The sequence below is a fragment of the Hyperoodon ampullatus genome (assembly GCF_949752795.1).
Source record: "Hyperoodon ampullatus genome assembly, chromosome: 5".
NCBI lineage: Eukaryota > Metazoa > Chordata > Mammalia > Artiodactyla > Ziphiidae > Hyperoodon > Hyperoodon ampullatus.
This window is the reverse complement of record NC_136918.1, coordinates 60,439,059-60,460,864: the sequence shown is the minus strand read 5'-3', so window position 1 is coordinate 60,460,864 and position 21,806 is coordinate 60,439,059. Positions and strand designations below refer to the sequence as shown.

Sequence of the window (21,806 nt, the reverse complement as noted above, 5' to 3'; positions counted from 1 at the left end):
ACATTTATACTAAGTAATTTTTGTTTATCATGTAACTATATCTTGAGTAAAAGCTTTGGAAATGAAAATTAATAATTTTATAACACTGCTGAGTTTTCTCTATTTACCTAAATTAAATTTTAGAATCATGGTTATAAACCAGAATGTGCTTATTTCCAAGAAAGCTAAACACTACTTACTATCAAATCTTAAATAGCAAAGTAGATGCTTCCTTTTTATTTGTTTGTACTCACTGCAAAACAAGATTCCTAAATTTTACTTTAATAACTAAAAATTAAGCAATTTCCTGCAAAAAAGATATAGTCTCTTGCATTTTTACAATGTTAGTAACAAAGAAAATAAGATATTTACTCAAACGTGAATCACCGAGTAACAAAAAGGTAATGTCCTTGGAAAAAAACTGCTTGACTTCTACTAGGATGGGACTGAGACCATCAGTAGGCCAAACACCGAAGGATATCAATGAAAAGAATTACAAATATCGAGTTATTTATGACAACTTATGACAAGAATCAATGGAGAAAACTTCAGTGAGTTAGAAGCTCTATCAGAAAACACAAATGTTACATCTTTAAAAATATCATTTTGATTGGTTAAAGGGGATATATCTTGCTTTCTTAGATTATGGTATCTTTAATAAGGAAGATGCACAGTTTTTAATGATAAAAGGTTTATCACAGAAGAAATCTAACACAGGAAACACTTGTTGAAAGCAAGCAAGAAGATGAAAGGCAAAAGACTTAAGTGATTTTCACACCCATATATAAATGATAACTTGGGAAAAGACCTTAGTCTTTTTCCCAGTTCCTTGGGATACAGTAGCAAGTAGACATTTTAAAGGAAGAAAATTCAAAAAACGAATGCATAAAGGACAGAAATGGAAGTAAAATAGAGTCTCTGTTGCAGATCAACACAAAGCCAAACATCTGAAAATGAAATACATAAGTAACCAAAAATAATATTTAAACTATAGGAAAATCAAACAAAGGAATAATAGCCACTTTTATAACAGTATAATTGCCAAGTGATATCTATGGCAATTCAAATGAGCTATCGAAGTGAATGTAAAGTACCCAAAATGCAAAGTACCCAATGAAATGGACATTCCAAAGATCACATGGCAATATCATTTCCTCCATCTCACCTCCTGTGGCTGTCATCTTCTTTTCAAAATTATAATCTGAGACTCCACAAGTAATTTTCAACCACATATTCAGGAAGAACCTCTGTAGTGTTTATTTCACCCCTATATTAAACTAACTTATTTATAAGAGAAAAATATAAAGCTAAATAGTCCTCCAGTGGCCCGACAGAGCAAACATACTTCTTTAAGAACTGAACTGAGAGGAATTTAGACCCTAAGAATGATAAAACCATCATTTACCTTTTGATTTTGATGTATGTGTTCCTATATGTTTGGGGTATTTTTGACAAGGATTTGAAAAATATACATTACTCCAAAAAGCAGTAAGATGGCCTAATAATCTTTCAATAACATTTAATAAATACCCACTGAGGTGTGTGACTTTCATTGATTAGGCACTGTTCACTGGGGAAGGAGGAGGGCAGAATACAAAGACATACAAAAAATTGTAAAATCAGCCTTGCCCAGAGAACACCACTACCAAGCATTTACATATCTATCTATATATAGGTTTTCCCTGAAGCAGCAAGAACATGTGGTCTCCTCTTTATTATTATAATATCACTGAGAAGTAGATAGGGTAGGTACTATTCTCATTCTGAAGATGAAGATACAGAAGGCCCAGAGAGACCATGTGATTTGCTCCAATATACTTTAAATGAAAAATGAAGCAGCGAATGGTCTTAACCAAGCACCTATGTAGCTACAAAATCATGGCAAGCCCTGGGAGCAGAGGCAAGTCCTTCCATGTTGGCTTCTTGCTCTGTGCCACCCTGATTGCCGCCCAACAAGGCAGCACGAAGAACACAGTAAGCACCTTTCCAAGGACTTCTAGATACTTGGTATAGCCCCACCAAAAAGACTGGGCTCAGAGGATGGCAGAGGGTATTTTACTGACACCCTTTATGTTCAAAATGGAATACTTCTGCAACCAATAATAATAAGAGCTTTTCCTCATCTAGGTCCTTCCATATGCCAAGCACAATGCTAAACACATTATGTACGTGATCACTAATCCTTGCAGCTCCCCTGGTAAGGCTGGAGGGGTGTTCCCATTACACTGATAGAGAAGGCTCGGAGAGATGAATTACATTGCACAAAACTGAAACATTTTTGTGAATAAGTAGGAAAGCCAGTTCTAAAGCAGTTATTTCTGGCCCCCAATCCTGGGCAGTTTCTCTTAGTTTTCATTTGTTTGTTTGTAGGAAAGTAGATCTTGAGGCTAGGACAGAATTGATAGAGGATTAGAAAGAACAAAAACGTTCTGCAGAAACTTCAGAACATTTGAGGCAGATTTTCTGAAAGAACAGACTGGTCTGAACGGTTGGTGAAAACTGAGTGACCCGAGCTTCTCTCAGGCTACGCTTTTTATGCCACCTGTATTCCACTGATACACAGCCCTTACACATGAAAATAGCCACCATGGTTATCAAAATAATGAAATATTTCTGTAGTCGTTGGTAAATAGCCTCTGCCCCAACTACCCTGAATGTCCTCCTGCAGCCCTGGCCTCCTTCCAAAAGACCCTTCAGACAGCCCACCGGCCAGCAACTAAAGCATGAACAGTTGGTGCAGCAAGGGCTTCCAGGACCCGGCTCCAGAATGGCAGGAGTCCATTCTGATTGATCAGTATTCATTACATATGATGTGTTAAATAGCTGAGTATCACTGTTAGGTCCTGTTCTTATAGCAACACGCAGCAGTGGGCAGTCCCTTATACCAAGACGCGACATTCTGGTGTGGGAAGAAAACTCTCTGCCACTGTGACTCTCACAGGCATATTTTCAATGGTCTGAGTGGGTGATTACTGTACTCCAAGCACTGAACATGTGCCTCATCTTTTGTGGTCCTTCATTAACTCTGGGAATCTTAAAACATAGCAGATTTTCTTATATTAATATTATTTGATTAAAAACATGTATATACTATATTTTTTAATTCATTTTTTAACATCTTTATTGGAGTATAATTGCTTTACAATGGTGTGTTAGTTTCTGCTTTATAACAAAGTGAATCAGCTATACATATACATATATCCCCATATCTCCTCCCTCTTGCATCTCCCTCCCACCCTCCCTATCCCACCCCTCTAGGTGGTCACAAAGCACTGAGCTGATCTTCCTGTGCTATGCAGCTGCTTCCCACTAGCTATCTATTTTACATTTGGTAGTGTATATATGTCCATGCCACTCTCTCACTTCGTCCCAGTTTACCCTTCCCCCTCCCTTTGTCCTCAAGTCTAATTTCTATGTCTGCATCTTTATTCCTGTCCTGCCCCTACGTTCTTCAGAACCATTTTTTTAAATTCTATATATATATGTGTTAGCATATGGTATTTGTTTTTCTCTTTCTGACTTACTTCATTCTGTATGACAGATTCTAGGTCCATCCACCTCACTACAAATAACTCAGTTTCATTTCTTTTTATGGCTGAATAATATTCCATTGTATATATGTGCCACATCTTCTTTATCCATTCATCTGTCAATGGACACTTAGGTTGCTTCCACGTCCTGGCTATTGTAAATAGTGCTGCAGTGAACATTGTGCTACATGACTCTTTTTGAATTATGGTTTTCTCAGGGTATGCCCAGTAGTGGGATTGCTGGGTCGTATGGTAGTTCTATTTTTAGTTTTTTAAGGAACCTCCATACATGTATATACTATATTTACAACAGCTGCATGCACATGTAAAGATATTGATAGATAACACTGCCCATCTTCTGAACCAGTAAATTTACCTTAGCTAGCTAGAAATCTTGAATTTCAGGGAGGATAGGGACCTTACACCCAACTCCCTCATCTGACAGGTAAGGAAACTAAGAGCCAGTAGACTGAGTCACTCAAGGACACTGAATCCCAGTGGCTTTTTTCCCCCTCCCTTATACCATGTACTCACACCACTTAATTTTGAAATGATTAATTACTAGATTTTAAAGATAATTAGAATATGAAAACCACTTGATTTATTGTGATTAAATGTAGATAACTATAATATCCTTATAAGCATTTAGTTAGGAAGTTATCAAGAGAGACATACTTTGGGGTAATATCTGACACAAAACACACATTATGTTCAGTTTTTTTAGCCCATGAGGCTGGCAAGTGCAATTTAGGTCAACCTAAATGTGGAAAATAAGTACCCGATAAACATTTACTATTTTAAAACTTGCTTCTTTTCCATAAAATAATTTAATAAATGATATCATCCCTTAGTCTTCCTACACAAAATGAATACTAACTGAAATATTTCTAACCCCTTTAATACTAAATCATATATTTTTGCAGTTTAAAATAGAGAGAATTTTTGAGCAATGATAGATTTCTCCAGCTAACCCAGAATATGGTATTTCAGCTCTCATACTTTGTTGTCCAGAATTTAGGAAAGTACTTTAAAAAATGAAGAAAGAAGAGGTGGTGGCAGGGGCGTGAAAGGTGGAAGGAAGAGTCATATCCCATGACTTAATTTAATTAGCTCATAACGTTCTATAAGACAGCTTGCATAGAATTCCACCAATTTTATTAGAGGAGCGTAATTTTTGGTTTGAATATATTGAAACAGAACAAATCAGTTAACTCTGTTTTCAAGCATTTTCATAAAAATTTTGCTTACTATCTATATAGAGACCAAAGCTTATATCCTTAATAATAAGTAAACAAAAAATAAAATATCATTAAGAAACCAGACTCAAGATATTTATATATTTCTTCTTTCAATAAAATTCCCCGCATATTTATTGATACGTAAGTCAGCTTTTTTAAAAATGACCAAATATGTAGGGACATAAAGATGAACCAATTAGATAACGCTGCTTTGTATTTTCCTTGCAGTGAGAAACTGTACATATTTTGATAAATGGACACAACTCCATCCAGCAAATAGCTCTGTGTATTGTGGTGAATTCCTGTGCAATTACAGAATTTTGTTGGAATGCCCAGTGGTCTCTAGATAAATTCCTTCACCCTCTATGGTAACAACTTGTCAGGTAGACTCATTTCCTGTTTTTATCTAAGCACTGAAAGAACATGAGCGACCTTCATGAGTTTGGGACAAGTCACACTACGATCCATTTCTTACGATCACAAATTTTTAAACATGAAAGGCAACTTCAATATTTAATTTCTTAATTGAATTCTACTCACTCTAAAATACACTTTGGCTCAGTAAGTAGTTAATAGAGAATAATTTAACAGCAAAACCATGTTGTTTTTTCACATATATTAACTACTTTTTCTTTAAAGAGTTTGGGTTTTAATTCTGCTAGAATTTCCTGTGTTCTTCCACACCAGCGTCATAGGAAATCCTAGTGTTCTCAAGATTTCTTTCATTTCATTGCACCTGCTTTTCAGGATCAACAAGTTAGTTTACAAGCTTGAAGTCTCAAATTCAACATACTTACTTGTGGGTGAAATAAGAATCCTGGAGAAGGTCTCAAGTATTTCTCTTTTAAAGCTTCAAGTGGGTCAGTTAGTTTTCTTTTCTCTACTCTGAAAGGTTAAAATTAGATTTTGGAGATGAATCAGTCTCATATATCAATCCCTGCATACTCGCTGACATTTAAACAGCTAACAATAAAGCAAATGGTAGGTTGCTGGGAAGCACATTAATAAAAATATAAAGACATCTGTTCAGTTCTTGAAGAATACTCCTGGCACTTCTAGGCGCTCAGAGAAAGAAGGGTCTTTCTATAATGGAAAATCCTATTGAATGACTAGTAATAATAATAATGAGGAAATGTAAAAAATGAAGTCATGAAATCAGAGGATTTGGTCACAAATTTGTACCTTTCCATTTTAAATGTACACAATAAGGCTTGGTGATTTCAAAAGCATAAGAACAGGGCTCATTTTAAAAATTAAAGTCATTTTCTATCAAGAAGGTGCTTCCTCAAATCGTCATCATATTTCTTCTACATCTGTGAATGTCAGCAGGAGAGTTTCTAAGCGAACTACACACCCTGCTAGCCGCTCTCAGGCATAGGTATCTTCTTTTCGATACTGCTGCTGATAAACAGAGTAGGTTAAAGAGGGGTGGTAGGGAGAGGATGAGGAACTTTTTGAAGACAGGGAGAGACATTACCAAACTTATAATATAGCCCTTCTGCTTTAGAAATGTTTGTCATTCTATTTTCTATTAATCATATAGGAAATGACATCGTGGACTGAATTAATTTCCTTCATGAACTGTTGGTGATTTCCTTTTAAAAACTGTGAAATAAGTATACTTTAAAATAGAATCAAAACGAATAAAAACAGCTCCCACTTTTTTTTTTTTTTTTTCCGGTACGCGGGCCTCTCACTGTTGTGGCCTCTCCCATTGCGGAGCACAGGCTCCGGACGCGCAGGTTCAGCGGCCATGGCTCACGGGCCCAGCCGCCCCGCGGCATATGGGATCTTCCCGGACCGGGGCACGAACCCACGTCTCCTGCATCGGCAGGCGGACTCTCAACCACTGCGCCACCAGGGAAGCCCTCCCACTTCCTGAAATTGTACGTATGCTATGTTTTACATATACTATTTCACTTATTGAAATAGGTGCTCTTATACCCATTTGATGGATTAAAAAAAGTTTAAGACATGGGAAAGCTGAGATTTCAACCCAGGTCTTACACTAAAACTGGTAAGTTTAGGTCTTTCATGAGTTTGGTAAAGTGACATGCCTAAAGCCTCAATTGACACTGATGTACCAGAGAAAAGATTGAGATTAGAGTCAGCAGGAGGGAGGTCAGGAGGTGATGGAGAAGAGTGGAATGGGTGTATGAAGGAACTGGAAGCCCATTGCCATTGGGAGGGTCTAAGAAAGAGAGGCTGAGAACTTATCTTCACAAAGGGCTGAGACATACTGCTGAGTTGGAAATACAACCTTACTGGCCGTGTGTAACATATGAGCTACACACAAAATATGGAAGATCTGTTTTTCCTTCCTTTTCTTTCTCTGCCACAGAAATGAAAATATAATAATTGTTTTAAAAAAAAAGTGTCCAAGCATGGTAATGATGGCTCTGAGACATTTTTGTACTGTCCTTTTCTATGCCCCTTGTCATGTTCAAGTAACATACTGGCAACGTTTCTTGGTTAATGCATTGAAGATAATAAAGGTAGAAAAAGAGTTTGAAGGGAAAAGAGTTTGCAGCTGTGGTACCTATTAAGTCATAGGCACTCAAAAAAAAATATTGTTGAATGAAGGAATTGAACAAAACTGTCTCTTGATAAAAAAAAAAAGAATCAGGCAAAAATATCAAATTCTCCCAGCTTAAATAAGTCCAATAAAAAATTATCCACATTTTCCATTAACTCTTGACAATGTTCACGATTTGAATGAGAAAGTAAATGGGAAAATTTGTGGTAATATTTAAAATACATCACAAATTAATTATTGTTATTCATACACTTTGAAGAAGACTAGTTTTTAAAAACTAAATCTTTCTGAATGGTCGAGTGTTACAGAGTACTGTCTAAGAGGCTGTTTATTAGCATATATTCCGCCCCAAAAATTTTTGGATGCATCAAAGGAAACTGGATAATGAAGGCATTAAACAGAGATGTGTTTTTTAAGCTGACCACTCACATTATATACAAAGCATTTTTGTGAATAATATTTCAGTTACATGGGGTTCCTAGGAGATTTATTTAGAAACAGAATAGGACCAGTACTTATTAAGGATGTGTTGGTAGGTTAACAAAGAGGAAACGCTTGCTATGTCCCATCTCATTCCAAATAACCTGACCCATTCAAGTACCCACACATATTTGCATTAATCCTTCAGGAGCCTCATTCTTCCGCCACTTGACAACTTGCTTTAAATATGGCTTTCCCATATTTTCCACTTAAAAAAATGTGTTTAAAAATAAATTTATTGTCAAGGGAAAGAACTCTGTGGGCCTATTCCAAAACCCCAAATTCGGAGACATCCAAAAATAAGTCCAAACCTAATGAGTTGACTTTCCGAATAAAAAATGAACTCACCAGATCAAACAACTTTACTTTCTGCTTTATAAGAATAATAAAAAAGGTTTGTTAAAAGCTGTAACTTTATAGTGTGAAAACTACCTTTCATTCTTCTGTCCATATTTAGCGGTCTCCCATGCACCCTTACCTGTAAATAGGGTCCATGAAGAAAGGAGTGGGTCTAGCATGCTGTAAGGAACCATCAGATGCTGGTCTTGGTTCACCGTTGCCTCCTTTCTTTTCCCCAAACACGTGGTTTTTACGAGGCTCTGTCAGCTTGGTCCCACTGGCTCTACTCCTACTGCCCATACTTAGATCCAGGGGTTGGTCTTGGCTTGTGGCCGGCGTCACTGGAGGCTTGGCGGGTACTGGGGTCAAGGGCTTCTCGTCCTTGCGTTTAGTGGTGAGATCAAAGGGAGACTCAGAGCTGCCCTTCTGCAGTTTCTTTACTTCACTTGGTGACTGGGGTTCCATTTTCAAAGGTAACGATCTCAAGTCTCTATCAGGAAATGGGTACATTGATTGAGAGAATGCTGGAAAAAACGGGAGGGGAAACATGGAAGGGTAAGGTAAAGCTCCAACTTTTTTGTCTTGCAGCCCCACCAGTCCTGCTGAACCAAAGTATTTCTCAGCAATAGAAGCAATAGCCTTTATAGAATCATTCACAGCTCCTGACACCGCAGTCTGCTCCTCTAAAGATGGTGAGAAAATGGAATGATTGCTGTATTCTTTCTTATTATGTATTGAAGCCAGATTCGGAAGAGGGCTTACTTTGTCTTTGAACATTTTACCATTTTCTTTAAATTTCTCTTTATCACTTTCAATGTCACTTTCCAGGTCAGAGCCCGAGGTGGTTTCCAGGTCACTGCCACTTGGCGTACTGACATCATCAAGGTCACTACTCTCTGACTGGTCACTGATTTTCTCAAGGGGCCTCTCTTCAGAGGACCTCTCGGGCTGGAACTCCACTGGCTTATCGTCCCCTACAGGTGGGTGTTTAGATAGTGCCTTCAAAATATCCTGTGTAGCTGGCAGTATCTGAGGATGTGTCATGAGGGGACTTTGACTTTTGTTTGTCTGTTCAGTACTTGACAGTCCTTTAACAGGAGAACTAGCAGGTATCAAAGGAGGCCTGTGGTACAAGCCGGAAGGAAACAGACCAGGGAAGCTAAAAGAAAATCCAGGAGCTGTTGGAAAGGTAAGACCAGCAGGATGCCTATTGGCGCCAAAATAGTCAGCAAGGCCCGGGTTGGCATGACTCATATTAACCATGGACGTTTTATCCATAGCTGGGGTTCCAGGAAGTGAAATGCCTTGGCCAAAAAATCCACCTGCCGCAAAATGGTTCTTGCCCTCACAAAACCTCCTGTGTTTATTTAAGGAAGACGTAGTGCTGAACATTTGTCCACAGTCTTTGCACTTGATTTGGGTTCTGCAATCAGCATGCATGCGCTTATGACGACAAAGGTTTGAAAACTGAGTATAGGATTTATGGCAGACCTCACCTGTGTGCAAACAACAAAAAAGAATCTCAGGCTTTATGGCAATTGCTTCTGAATTTAGCATGTATCACAATTGGTTTACCCCAAATTTCAATTAGGAAGCCAGGAAAAGATGTTGGAGGCACCAAAGTAGGTGCTCCAAACACAGAAAACCCCATTTCACTAGATTCCAAAGCAAGGCATCCAACCTGACAAATGTCTTGAGACAGCACAAATATTTCATATATATATATATAAATATTCTGTCATCCCCATTGCATAATATTTTGTATCATATTTGTGTATTTAAATATTAATTAAAAAGTCAAATTCCAGCATGCATTGATTTCCCACCCAATTACTACACTAACAGAATCTTTACGATTAAATTCTTAAGATGTACTAAACATTAAACAGAACAGGAACCCCTTTAAAATTTTAGACCACTTAAAGAATTCTACATTGTAGGCATCAACACAAAATAAAACAGCCTTTCCCTCGACTAGAAACTTCACCTTTATTCCCTCTCCCCTTGGGGAAAAAGCCTGTGACTGCTCTACTATTATTTAATTTGTATTATATCATATGCTCTCATCATTCACACATCAAAGCCACACAACAATGCACATTGTGTATTCTGAGACATTTTTAACAATCATTTTCATGATTTGAGAAAGACTGACATAATTTACAATGGCGCTATTTTAAGCCTGCAAAGGAAACTAAATTGAATGTAGCCCATCCTGCATTGCTGGTTCCCATGAACTATGATCACGTCCTCTGACTTCCCCTCACACCAGTGGTTGTGCTAACCTTCCTGCATTTATGAAACCCCGTCCTTGGGAAACATGTCCACTTGTTGTCATATCTTCACGGGTTATCTCCGGGCTTGACTTCTATGTGGTACAGCCAACTACAGTAAGCAGGGGAGAGTGCGCTGAATGCTATAATCCAGTAAGAACACAGCAGTGGGTGCAGCTGGGAAATAACTCTCGTCCCCGAGAATTTGCCAGAAAAGTAAAACATCTTCTTCCTCATATATGTGTGAATAGATCTAAGTACATTTTAAGACGGAAATCCATAACCCTTAATAATTCCTTTGCTAGGTAGGAATCTTACTCAATACACGCCTGGCAGGATTATAGTATCCATTTCCCAAGCATCACAGCTTTTATGTTACTTTAATAAAGATGAGTTCCCTTTATGTGTGAGCTTACTTTCATGCTTCTGTGCATGTTTAATACATGCAGAAACATGATATGCCTTGTTGGTAGTTGTTGAAACCAATTTATATAAGAAATTAAATTGAAGACAAAATGCAACATTTATTTCTTTCACGTGATGACTGCCTTTAAGCTCCTAAGTCAAAACAATAACAATTTAAAAAGAAAATTCAAAGAAGATTTTATAGACCTTCAGTCATACAAAACTCATCCAGACAGAACTTGGATTATCCCACACACAACCAAACAGGAAGTACCAAGTGATTCTATGTCTATTTCTTTTACCACTAACAATTAAAATGCATTGCTACACTTAGCAATGTGCTTAGTAATATTAAAGGAGCTTTCAACTGTGGAATGATTTATGACATTGTAGAGACTATAACATGCATTTTAATGGGAAGAGAAGATGTGAGTGATTTCTTTTCAAGTTATTCTACTGGAATATTGACCAGAGTCTGCTTTAAAAATGTATACTAGTTAATCATATACAATAAATACACATACTGTTTAAATTCTTTGATACACTAATTAAAACCATATGAAGTAGAGGGTAGAAACATGAGACTTTCGCTAGTTATACTAATTCAGCTATGAGCAATAACAAGAAATAGTAAATAAAATATTCATGGAATTATACATGTGCACTCATTAAGAAAGTGACACCTCTCCTCTGGGCATTAAAAGGCGTTGAGAAAAGATCTTGATGGGTATTCAAACAAGGTATAAGTTTTTGAAAGGTTAGCAATGTTTTACCAAAGAAATGTTGCTCTCTACACTTCTTTCTAATAGCTGGATAGATTTAAGAAAATCAAGAGTAACAGAGGTGCATCTGAATTTCCTGGTTATAGGCTCTGTTACACCAATGAATGGTGTTTGTATCAGGTCCCAAGAACACAGAATCTGGGATGTCTCCTTAGGCAGAGGCTTTGTTTTTCTCACTTGAAGATCTTGCCTGGCCCACCACAAACCACCAGGCCTCCAGGTAAGTGGCTCAATTGATACTGCAGTCTATACTCTACTGTAATCTTCTCAGTAATAAGGAATTAGCCAGCAGTTAACATTGCATTTTTCTAGTTATTAAACAAATTAAGAGGTATTTTGAATATATTCAGCCTATTAGAGCATGTGGTTTCTATTTGGGAAGGCTGGAGGTTTCTGTAAAGGCAGTGAGTAATTGCCTTAGCACTGATGACTCTGGGCTCAAGCTTGGTGGCACACTGTAATAAGAGACAGTTGCCATAAACACACCGGGGGGGGGGGGTAAATCGTGGTGTGTGGCCTTCTGGTGAGAAACAGATATCAACTCTAGGTGAACCTCCTCCACTCCAAAGTCTCCACACCAACTCCTCTTTTGTTCTGAAATTACACGGCTATTATTCACAATTACCCCATGGTCCTCTGTCAGATTTTATATTTGAAGAATGCCATCTGCTATTTAAATTTACCAATAATTACTGAAAATACATTCATGGGAAATAGTCTGCACAATCTGATTGGAAAGGGACACCCTATAGTGCTTTAAAGCAAAACACTTGATTTCAACACAATTAAAATTCCAGATCCCAGAATTTTAGATGATAGGAATTTCTATTTTCTGACTTTTACTTTAAATAATAAAGAAAGCATTAAATGGGTGATCATAATTCACTGTGGTCAATTCCTCCCTATTTTCCACCAAAACATGAGAAATTTATCAAAATTCATTTCTGAAAAAATCAGAAATAAATGAACTATGTATGTCTGTAGCACTTGCAAGTACATATTAGGGCATTACGACCTAGAGTCAGGAATGTCTTTTTGAGACAAGAAGTCTAAAATTTCCATTGTATACTTTATTTCCCATGACTTTCACCAGTGCTTCCTCAAGGGAGACCAGAGAGCACCCTTTTGTTTCTCTGCTAGGCTTCTTTACTCCACCAGGGAACAGAAGAACATATGAGCAAAACAGGATGCTAGGGTAAGCTGGAAAGGGAAAGAAAAGCTCTCTTGGTGCTTGGAAACACAAAAGAGGGCTGTGTAAAGGCAAAAAGGAGGAGCGCTAGTCTCTGGCATCTCCATGTTGGCACTGAAAATTAGGGTTTTTTCCATTGGGTCCTGTAGTAGTGTCTCATATACCTACTACAAACCATCAAATATTTGTCAGAGAAACTGTTTTGCAAGGGTTCCCAAGTCAGAGGTTTTGCCAACTCCTGAGTATGTTTCATCCAGTTCTATGCTTATCTGGATCCAAAATCTGTCTTAAATTTTGTAACACAGCTCAGTGAGTCACTGTGTTTATATGCCCAGCCGAGCAATAGATGAAAAGAAGTCCAGAGTCGTTGCCCAGATGGACTAAGAACAACTGATTTTCCATATGAAACATTTCAGCACAATACAGAGAAGAGGGGTGGGTGGACAAGAGAGGCAAATGAGGGCTGAGCTGTACTTGTACTAAAGCGCTCTGTACAAGGATATTCTAAGTAGGTGGTCAGATTGGATATCCCCTGGAAATACACTGCCCGTAAATCTGCTTTAGTGCAGTGGGTTATAGAAGCAGCATGTCCAGCATCAAAGTAAAAATGTTCTGCTTTTCAAGTAACTGAGAACTACCGATCTGCAACCTGTGATCAGCAACAAAGGGTAGATTAAAGGGCATTTTATCCCACCCCCAACATACACACACACACACACACACACACACACACACACACACACACACACAGAGTCCTAATAAGCCTCCTTGCCAGGTGGGGTTCTTCTAGCTCTTTCTGATCCAGAACAGGTTTTTCTCACTTCATCTTGTTTAGTGGTATCTGCGATTTGCTGTTTTACAAAGCCACACACATTTTCAGTATGAGACAAATCTCGTTGTCTCTATTAAATCCCACAATCTGGGGAGGCTTCCTTTACATTATTTAACGACTTCTCTACCTGTTATTGATTCCACCTGATAGAAAACACCCCAGGCATCATAGACAAAACACCATAGATCTGGTTATAAAAGATTTTCTTGTAATAGAAAATAGCCCAACTGGATGAGACCATAAATCGCTAATCCAGAGGCCCCCCTCATGGCCATGCGTGGCCCACCCTCCTGATCACAGTGCCTTTTGGATAAGAGACAGTTGCAGGAAGGAGGGCTGGAGTGTGAAAAACTTACAGATAAAGGGCTTCACACTGCTGTGGATGTGCTTGTGTTGTTTGAGGCCCGACGAAGTGGCAAACGTTTTGCCACACTCCGGGCACGCGTGGGCCCGGGCACCAACATGCTGAGAGCGGATGTGCCGCTGAAGGTTGCTAGGGTCCGTGAAAACCTGCTAGGAAATGAGTACTGATTAATCAAGAAACTTAATTCTAGGACACAAGAAAGAAGACCGGGAATAACTCAAGAAGGAATTTTGTGTATTTGTTTTGTTTTTATTTGTTTACCCAAAGACCGAAAGAAAGTCGTATTTCCAAAGTGTCAGCCTCTCTAGGGTCAGGACTTACAAATTATTCAGTTTTGTATACTTAGCACAAAGTACCCGTTGGTATCAGTTGAACAGAATAATTAATGGCATTATTAGAGCATATTCAAGGGCTTTTTGATTCTATTTAGAGTGAATGGAGTTGGATAATAAAATGCAGGCCATGACATTATTAAAAAATGGTGTGCTATTTACACGCTTTAAACAAAGACACACTATGTACAAAATTGGGGGGATTTTGACTAAAGTATCCCAAATCTATTCAAGGAGTTCCCCTAGGGTATAAATTCTAACACAGTGTTTCATTAAGTTACCATTAAGCTAAAATCATTCCTTCCGACATGGTACTAAGAAAACCAAACAAACAAACAACAAACAAACAAAAAAAGAAATAGGAAAAAGAAAAAGCTACCCACACATCAGGGAGCAAAACATCTCTAAAGATAAGGTCAAATGTCCCAATTTCCACTGGCATGAGAAAAGATATTCAAATGTTATGAAAAGTTTTTGGAAAGAGAACTCAGTTTTCATGACACCAGGACATCTTTTAGTTAATTGAGAAACATGAAAATTCAATGATGTGAATTGCCGTTCCCGTTGTTCAGAGTTATGGTCAAGGTGAAGGGCTTTCGTTTCACTCTTAACATTGTTCAGCCCTGGCCACTAAGGCACTACACTTTTAATTAGAACCGAGTCATAATTTATGGTGGGGACTTCGGTGGAAAAATCTGCAAACGTAGGAGTCTCCCATTCTTTCTGAACAGGCATTCAGAAACTTTATGGGATTTCCTCACAAACTGATCTTAAAAGAAATTAGTAATGTGCATTGGATACAATTTTCATTCTCCATAAGGCTAAAAAACGACCCCACGCTGGAAAGCCAGTAGCAGAACCAGGAATTTACCAAGGATGTCTGACACTTAGTTCTGGAACTCACCATCAAGCCTTGCTTCCTCCCTTACAAAAATAAAAGGATACCCACTAAGTGTTTCTATACACTGTACTAATGCCTTGTAGCACACAACCCTCCATCTACTTTTCTCAGGATATTTATAGTTTCCCCTCTCAAGGCTTGTTTTTATATACCGTGGCAAATGATGGATTAAGAGAGAGCAGGATGACACAGAGGGGCCAAGTAGTCTACAAATTCACTGTACCTTGGCACAGTTCTCACATTCATAGTGCTTTCCACTGTCATGTGACATCTGGTGGCGGATTAAATTGGACTTCCAGTTAAATGCCTTGGGACACTGATCACACTTGTATTCCCTCTCTTCAGTATGTGACAACATGTGTTTCTCCAGGCTGTTAAGAGAACAATTGATTTAATAGGACATGGTGACCAAGAACACATTCATAAACAGAACGTCATTTTATTACTAATCCAACTGGCAATTAAAGAAAGAAGAGGGAAAGGAGTTGAGTCGGAGAAGAAAGAGAGGAAACAGGCTTGCAACAGACAAAAGTACGTTTTATATTCCCTAGACTGTGTCTCTCAGCAATACAGAGAAGTACCCCTGTTGTTAGGAAATAAATCTGATTCAGCTAGCAGAGTTTAGGTGCCAATTTAGGGGAATGATAAACAACTAGCGATTTGTCCAGTTTTGGATTCATTACACAGTTCTAGCCGCAACATGTATTGCTGCTACCCACTTAATTCAAACACAAACACTCAAATAGGAAACATTAAGAAAGTGCTTAAGAACATGTAGGAAGCTATTCTATCTAATGTATATAACCCTTACATTCAAAAAAGCACTTTTATTCCTACTCAAATCATCATATGGGAAAGTGAGCTGTAAGCTAACTATTCAACAAGCAACTTCTCAATACAACCAATATAATGGATGGTCAGACAGATGGACCGATGAATGAACATGTATGCATATAGATATAGAAGTAGATATAGATAGAAACATTATCTAGAAAAAAATATATATGTATATATACTATAACCTAAGATTATATATATACAACCTATGAATGAGGGAGGAAAGAAAAGTATATCATATTATAAGTGGATGCACTAGTAAAGCCCCTCAAAAGAAAAACAGGGTTAGAATTTTCTCACATACATAGCTTCTCTATGTTTTAAAGCTTAGACTATTTTACCTTCTCAAATGTTTCCTTCTCTCTCTAAAATTTGAATATGAAATCTGCATGAATATAATGAAAAATACATATTATAGATCATGGATTACTGTGATATTCAAAAGATGTCTGCAACATTTTTGTTAATTAAACACACACACATAACACATCAGGATACTACTCCCAAATAAAGTAACCAGAGCTCCTCAGAGAAATAGCCTGTTTCAAATGTGAAGCATGAAATACACAAGATGGGCCTTGAACATCTTGTTATGGCAAAAAGCAAGAGAGTTATAGATTGTGTCAAAAAAATTAGGGTGCCAACCTGAAGAGACACCCACTGACTAAAGATGGGGAAATTTAAGCAACAGTAAGAGTAATAATCTCACCTTTCAACGATAATGATACTCAGAAACAAACGGAACCTCACTAGTTACCCCAGGAAGATGCTGAGAAGCCAAATCATTATTCTGAAAACTAGTAAATAAAGGGAAAAACTCATGTACACATCCTGCCTTTGCTATACGAACTGTACTTCAGGGTGAGCAAATAAACGGTGAGGGGAAGTTTCTCTGCATAGAATTAATCCAGATAATAAATAATAAAAGAACGGGGGAATTAGAATACATTCATTTTGCAGCCCCTAAAGAATTAATGAATCTAGGCAATCCATTATATGCCTCCTGATGGAAATAAATGATACCATCAATGAGGTATTCTTCTTAAGTACTGGGCCTGAATCTGATCACAGCTTGGGATGTAACTATGAGTATACAGGAAACAGAGGAGATGGAGAAAGACGTTAAACAATACCAAGGGGATGTAATCAGCAGAATACAGACTGGAGGAAATGCTACAGGAAAAAACACTCAGTATATTCTGCATATAAACTGTAATGAGAAAGAGGGAGGGAGACTTACTGGCTTTGACTGGGGGAGCCTATAAATTAAGAAATATAAGAGGGACATCAACCAATTGCTATTATGGACCTTATTTTGATCTTAATTCAAACTAGAAAACTCTAAAAATAATGAAATGACTGGGGGGAATTTGAACACCGACTGAATATTTGATAGTATTAAGGAACCATTATTTTTAAAATGAACTTATGTTTTATAGCCCTTACTTTCTACAGACACATACTAAGCCATTTATGAATAAAATGACAAAATGTCCAGGATTTGTTTCAAATAATCCAAAACGAGTATAGCTGAGACAAGATAGGCGTCGTGTGATAATTACTGAACCTGAGTGTATGGGTGTTATTACACCGCCCTCTCTAGTTTTGTGTGTATTTGAAATCTTCCATAATAAAAAGTTATTAAAAAAAAAACTAACTACCAAGCATGCGAGCACTGTTTCTTCCCTATATTTTATTTTTCTGTGAAATGAACATTCTAAGTTTGAGAATCAAGACCTCTGTGTGCCTAGAATATGTTATCCAGTGTTTGTATACACCATGTCCATGGGAGTGTGTGTGAAAAAATGATATGCCCTTTCTCATATCTTGATAAATTAGAAACACCTTTCCATATTTTTCTCCTCCTCAGTTTCCTCCTTCCACTTCTATTCATATTGTGGCACATGAACTTATTTTTCCTGCCCTATGAGTCAGTCGGCTTGGTAATGCTATTCTATTTGAGCAACAGTGGCGATATCTCTGTGAACAAAAGGTACCAGGAGAGTACAGGTGTGTGGAGTCACAAGAATGTCCCTATCTTTATCTACAATATGTAATCCTCTGTTTGTTACACAAGTTGAAATGTTAATCAGAGAGTTAAGAGAAAGATATCAACAATGGCAGTTAACATTGAACTGAGTCAGGGACATCTTCCGAAATCGTTGTACAGATTGCTATTCGTACTACTGTCTTTAGCAAACTATCCAGGCATGCCATTTTATGACATATATTATATTCCAATATGCATCTCAAATCATAAACTCTGAAACCTAGTGGTAAAAGATTGTCCTATACATTGAGACTTTTTCTTGCCTCCTAACTCCAAGGGTGTGATATTGTTTTAAGAGTATAGTACATATCACAAAAGGGGGAAAAAGATAGCAAAGTAAAGGAAATTTTCTTTTTTTTTTGCTTCTTCTAATCCAGCGTAAAACCCACATTGTTCCATGGAATGATCAGCTGTCAGCTAATCAGTGATAGAAAATAAAAAGGCAAGTGGTTCTTGCAAAAGCAAATGTTCATTGCTTTCATAAACACAGAAGTATCCAGTCAGTCATTAATGAAACTTCACTTTTCATAGAATTTTATCCCAATTTATAGAGCTTTGCTTAGCCTTCTGTGTTCAACCTTTGTTTCTCGCCCCCCCCCCCTTTTTTCTGGAGGGTGGTATTCTTTTCTTAACATTTTACACAAAAGATACAGAACAGAATAATATATCATGTCAAGAAAGGAATTCTCATTTGTTTAACGTATAAAACAATATCGGTTTCAATAAAGCGGAAAATATTCAGGGCACATAGGTTCTGCACTGGCTAAATTATATAACCCAAAATATCACCTGGATGACTGATATCAGGCCACATAGTGACATGATATATCCATCTGGCTGAGCTACTGAAAAGTGAGTTTTGAGGGTTCATCCAATGCCAGATAATTAGGTTTCCTTATTGTTTTCTGCTGAATGTTTGACTGAAGGAGCTAAATTGACAGTTGATTTTGGCATTGAGTAGCACTGACTCAGGCTTAATCTTATACCTAGTCAGAGTAAGAAGTTTTCTCCACCTAAGAAGTATTGCTATACCCAACATTTTAGTGTTCAGTCTGTCAATTTTTGTTTTATAATGCTGTCCATTATTTTTTATAACAAAGCAGAAAGAAATATACTTACTCTCTGGCATCATATGGCTTTACAGTATAAGTACTTTTCTTACCTGCTGGTATTTAGTAGCAGGTAAGGAAAGTATTTTCATTTTGGTTTTTAATTTGGACACAATGTATTTAGGAGACATACTGTGACGGTTTTTGATTACAAATCCATGTTTTACCAAACATACATAACAGATTTATTCTCTATGTGGGTTTTTATTAAGTAGTAAAGATAAGTTTAAAGGGTACTGGGAAAACCCTCTTAGCCCCCAAAATGTTTTCTCTCTAATAGCTAGATTAAGCCTGAATTTTCAAAGCTAGACAGATTCATTCTTTTGACTCAGTCTCCTCAAGGAATGGATTATACTTGATGCCTTTTCGGTCATCTATGCATTAAAATGGAATGAAACCCTTTCCTATGAGAAGAGAGATGCGGGGCAATCAACAGAGGTGAAAGGAGAAAGAGGAAGAGGAGGCACTAAGGAAAGAAAGGAAACAAAAAGGTAAATTAAAAGAGGTGAGGTGTCCAAGACAAACTGAGTAATTCACATCCTTGACTAAGGCCGGCTGATATACTCCCATACCCATTTAAACACAGTGTTTTTATGTTCAGTTGAAATTCTGATTATAGGCTCCAGATTTAAAAGCAAAGTAATGAATACAATTATTAAAATTGTTTGTGGACCAAGGCAAAAACCATTAGGTAGAAAAAACAAACAAACAAACAAAAAACTTATTAGCTGGTTAAACACCTTTCTGATCTGAAAGACCATTTTGTAGCACAATTATCAATACAGTTTTCAAAACATAGGTTCCAGGGTTGTTGTTTTCTTTAACAGAAATTTAAAAAATGTTCTTGAACTAAATTCAAAGGGCTATGAAAAGTTAATATTATCACTGAAATATGATTTTCGTTTTGGTAAAAATAAGTATTATAGAATTATTTCATTTAGATCATGTTTACTTTTTCCCTTTTTGAAAATTCAATATTTTCTTCACTGAACATGCTTCTCTTATTCTTTTATATATGTGCAGTTTAGATAAATAGTTGAAATTAAATCCATAGATTACACTGATCTATCAAAAGACTACCTATCTTTCATTAAGCAAGTACCAGCACAGTCTCTTTTTTATTGTCTAAATGTTTCTAGAGGGTCGCTTTTCTGTTTAGTGTATAATTAGATTAATTAGCATCATTGTTGCCTCCTCTACTCTTGATACCTCCACTAAGTTACGGTTTTACTATAATGTTAAACTTTCAATTGCCAATAACCCTCCTTAAATAATGAAAGTATTATTTTCTATCTGGCATCAAAATAACTAATTCTAACTTCACTGCAAATATTTGACAGGTGAGAATTTCCAGGGGAAAATGATTTCCAAACGTGTGACTAACACATTTGTCCAGCTCATTGCTGTTCCAAATTTCCCATTTGCATCAATTCTGAAAATTCAGCATAAACATTTTACTGTAGAGTAAATAAACACGTTTTTGTAGTGCAACATGCCATGTCTAACCTTTGCAAATCGGGAAACACTTGGTCACATTCCTTACACTCCTGAATTGCATGTATCTCTCGGAGATCATTTTCACTCTCGAGTTTTTGTTGAAAGTCCTCCTCTACCATTGAGAATGCCGAGTGGGGTGTGCTGCATGGGAACTTCTGGTGATCCGCTAGTTCAGCCTTGGACTCAAAGAGCTGGTCACAGTCCTCACAGCGGTATTGCCGTTCTTCTGTGAAAATAATTCAGGTGTTATCAGAACTAGGTGATCAGGAAGTGCCACCACACACTGGCAGTTCTTATCGAATTACGGAAGACATAATAGAAATTATTTGGTTGTCCTTTCCACCACTTCCATTTTAACATGGATTAGAAATAGTAAATGTAGGGGCTTCCCTGGCGGTCCAGTGGTTAAGACTCCGCACTTCCACTGCAGGGGGCACGGGTTTGATCCCTAGTCGGGGAACTAAGATCCCGAATACCGTGCAGTGTGGCAAAAAAAAGAAAAGAAAAGAAAAAAAGAAATAATAAATGTAAAGAAGCCAGGACAATAATAACAGAAGTGATTGCTGTGGCTCTCGTATAGCTTTCTTATCAGATAAAACTTTATGACGAAACCCTTCCAGGGTTTAATATTCACAGGATATTAAAAGTCATAATGACCACTTACTGAGCATCATTATGTCCTCAATCCTGTACATGGATTATTGATATTCTTAAAACCTGACTGTGAGGAATGATATGTCAGATTTGTATCCCAATTTTCAGATGAGGGTATTGATGCTCAGAGAAGTTCAGTAACCAGTCAGGGATCATAGAGCTAAATGGTTATGTCAGACTTTGAACACACATCTCCGTTCCATACCCTTCTCGCTGTGCCATGTTACCTGGACAGGACACGGGACAGAGTCCCTATCTGAGCCATACTTAAGCCTGGTTAATATCAATAAACTTGGAAATGCTTTGACATTTGTCATTACTTATAATGTGACACAGCATGATTTTAGCACTTTTCTAGGCTCATTTATGTTCCCTCAGGGCCAGTGCTAATTGGCATGGCTTTGTTAAATAGCCAGCATATCATGCGTTTGCACTTTAAATCACTAAGATAAATAAATGGTAATAGTGGGGACCAGAGA

At 37.4% G+C, this 21,806-nt stretch overlaps 1 protein-coding gene across 6 annotated transcripts in view; it reads right to left on the bottom strand.

The window, feature by feature from the left end:
- MECOM (MDS1 and EVI1 complex locus) overlaps positions 1-21,806 on the bottom strand; it is a gene marked incomplete at its 5' end in the record, with an annotated part of 572,227 nt that overhangs the window by 23,025 nt on the left and 527,396 nt on the right. For 3 of the 6 annotated variants that reach the window (XM_079704200.1, XM_079704201.1, XM_079704203.1), the window contains 5 exons: positions 5,545-5,632; positions 8,242-9,598; positions 13,940-14,096; positions 15,404-15,551; positions 20,683-20,899. In XM_079704200.1, coding sequence (XP_079560326.1) covers positions 5,545-5,632; positions 8,242-9,598; positions 13,940-14,096; positions 15,404-15,551; positions 20,683-20,899 — 1,967 coding nt within the window. The remainder of the gene's footprint in view (positions 1-5,544; positions 5,633-8,241; positions 9,599-13,939; positions 14,097-15,403; positions 15,552-20,682; positions 20,900-21,806) is intronic. The other 3 variants (XM_079704202.1, XM_079704204.1, XM_079704205.1) reach the window with 2 other exon arrangements.